Source organism: Oryzias melastigma, linkage group LG2 (genome assembly GCF_002922805.2).
Source record: "Oryzias melastigma strain HK-1 linkage group LG2, ASM292280v2, whole genome shotgun sequence".
In the NCBI taxonomy this organism is placed as follows: Eukaryota; Metazoa; Chordata; class Actinopteri; order Beloniformes; family Adrianichthyidae; genus Oryzias; species Oryzias melastigma.
The window spans coordinates 12168169-12170315 of record NC_050513.1 but is presented as its reverse complement, the minus strand read 5'-3'; the positions used below and the strand labels follow the sequence as shown (position 1 = coordinate 12170315).

Here is a 2147-nt window from a genome sequence, read left to right as displayed (position 1 = left end):
AGGAGGGGGGTCCGGTGACGACGTTTCCAGAACAAAATATATAAACATCGTTACCTTGACATTAAAAATAAAAGTATTAGCGATTATACATTGGTTATTGGTTTAGTGAAATAATGTTTTCTGTTGTGTCCTTTTGTCATCATTCGGGGCCTCCGTCCCCCCCCCTCTCAGTCTGGGCTCCTAGAATCAGCCGCTCCGTAAGAAGAGGAAGCGCGGCTCTTCCGGGGTTTTCTCCCGTGTTATTTAACACGAAAGTTTATCGCAATAGTCTCATTTCACTATCGAAAAAAAGTAATATCGCAATAACGATAATTATCGTTTTATCGCCCAGCCCTACTGACAAGTAAAGTTAGCGACTTTGGTGAATAGAAACATTCACTGAATGTCCTCATGGTCCACGTTCAAGATATTCAAGTCTTATTTTACTAATTTCTGCGGGATGAAGACAGGAAACGACGACGGGTCGCCGCAGACAGACAGGTCGGACGGCGGCCTTCAGATGCTAACAGAATCTGTAGAGAACATTTAGTAAATGTTGTATTCTTGTATAGTCCTTCAGAAGACCCAAAACGCTGTAGAGTCAAACACCAGCGCTGACCTGGAACCACCAGGAGCATCGTGGGGTTCAGGGTTTTGCCCAAAGACACTTCAGCACATGGGCAGGCAGGGCGGGAATCTAACCTGTAGTCTTCCTTAGAGGTCAACCGCTCTACCTCTGCGCCACAGCCGCCCCCGGTCCACGAAAGGCCGTCAGTAATACATTTGTCTTAAGAGTGATTCGTATTAAAGGAGCGCTAGCGTTTGTATCTGGTACCGGCTGGTACCGGCTGGTACCGGCTGGATGGACCACAGATTATCTGTGGCCAGCTATACCTCTACAGGAAGTGATGTCATGCTACACCGCAGCATGAAGACAGCTCTCTCTCTCCCTCCACAGACACGGGCGAGACGGCGTCTCTGGGTAACCTGGACTCGTACCTGAGTCGTCTGAGCGGCGTTCTGGAGGGAAACCCGCACAAACACCGCGCCCTGGTCAACCAGCTGACTGAAGTGCTCTCGCACATCGACAGGTGACGTCCTGCGCTCCGTTTCAGGGCGGAGTCTGAACTGGTATCCACTCTGAAATCTGACTGCTCTTCATGTCTGTGTCTCCTCTTTCATCATCAGTGAGAAGTTATGAGCAGAGCCACGCCCCCACGCCATGAGGTACGCCCCACTCTCCGGAGGGGGGGTCAGGAGGGAAACCTGTTTTTTACTTACGGATCTGTTTCATCCCGAACGCGTGTGACAGGATGATGTCATCAGACTGAGCTCCAATGAGGAGTCAGCTGAGTGACGGCGCAGCAGCCATGTGGCGAAGGGGTGGGGCTCAGAAGAACGGGAAAAAGGTCCAATAAAAGTTTGGGTTTCATGTCTTCCTGGCGGATTCTGTCGTCGTGACATGTTCTGGAAACATTTCTGTTTGTGTTGCTTGATTTTATTTGTAGAAAGTCTTTAGATTCTGTTAATTATACCGTTTCCAAACACGAGAGTCTGTGAGTCTTTAATGAAACGATTCAAATAAACGGTTTCACTTTCAATGAAATGAACGCTCTCTGTAGCGCTGTGACGAGTATCCGGGTGCTCGGGTATTCGCGATTTCCTCCCAATTCGGATATTTTACGGATATTTGCGACGTCCAAGATCGCTGATTCGTGATCTTTATAAATGTAGTAAATTGTAGTAAAATATGATCATATCATCTGTGGATGATGTACTTTTGCTCTGAAATGCAGATTAATGTTGGATATTAAGTTTACGAACTAAAACAAAGCCGAAAGAGCCGCAGTACTTCCACAGGAAGTAAACAAATCTTGGTGACAGTGAAGCTTCCGGTTTTCAAAGTAAAACTAGCCAGAGCTTTTTTCTGTTCAGAAACTGAGACTAAAGTTCTGCTCACAGACATAACTTCTGAAACAAGGAATTAGCTTTAACATCGGAGCTTTAGCTCCAGTGTTTACATTCTTTTGGTTATCATAACTCTTCAACGTAGTAGTTCACTTTCAGCTTATCCCTTTCAGGGTCGCCACAGCCTAACAGCACCCACTGTTTGGCATCAGTGATTTGGCAGAGTTTTTACGCCGGATGCCCTTCCTGACACAACCCTG

The 2147-nt window shown here is 46.9% G+C and overlaps 1 protein-coding gene across 3 annotated transcripts in view; it reads left to right on the top strand.

Moving 5' to 3' along the window:
- hmg20b (high mobility group 20B) overlaps positions 1-1531 on the top strand; it is a 3958-nt gene extending 2427 nt beyond the window's left edge. For 2 of the 3 annotated variants that reach the window (XM_024288961.2, XM_024288965.2), the window contains exons 7-8: positions 938-1070; positions 1168-1531. In XM_024288961.2, coding sequence (XP_024144729.1) covers positions 938-1070; positions 1168-1180 — 146 coding nt within the window. In that variant the 3' untranslated portion in view covers positions 1181-1531. The remainder of the gene's footprint in view (positions 1-937; positions 1071-1167) is intronic. The other variant, XM_024288964.2, reaches the window with a different exon arrangement.
- Positions 1532-2147: the final 616 nt, after the last annotated feature.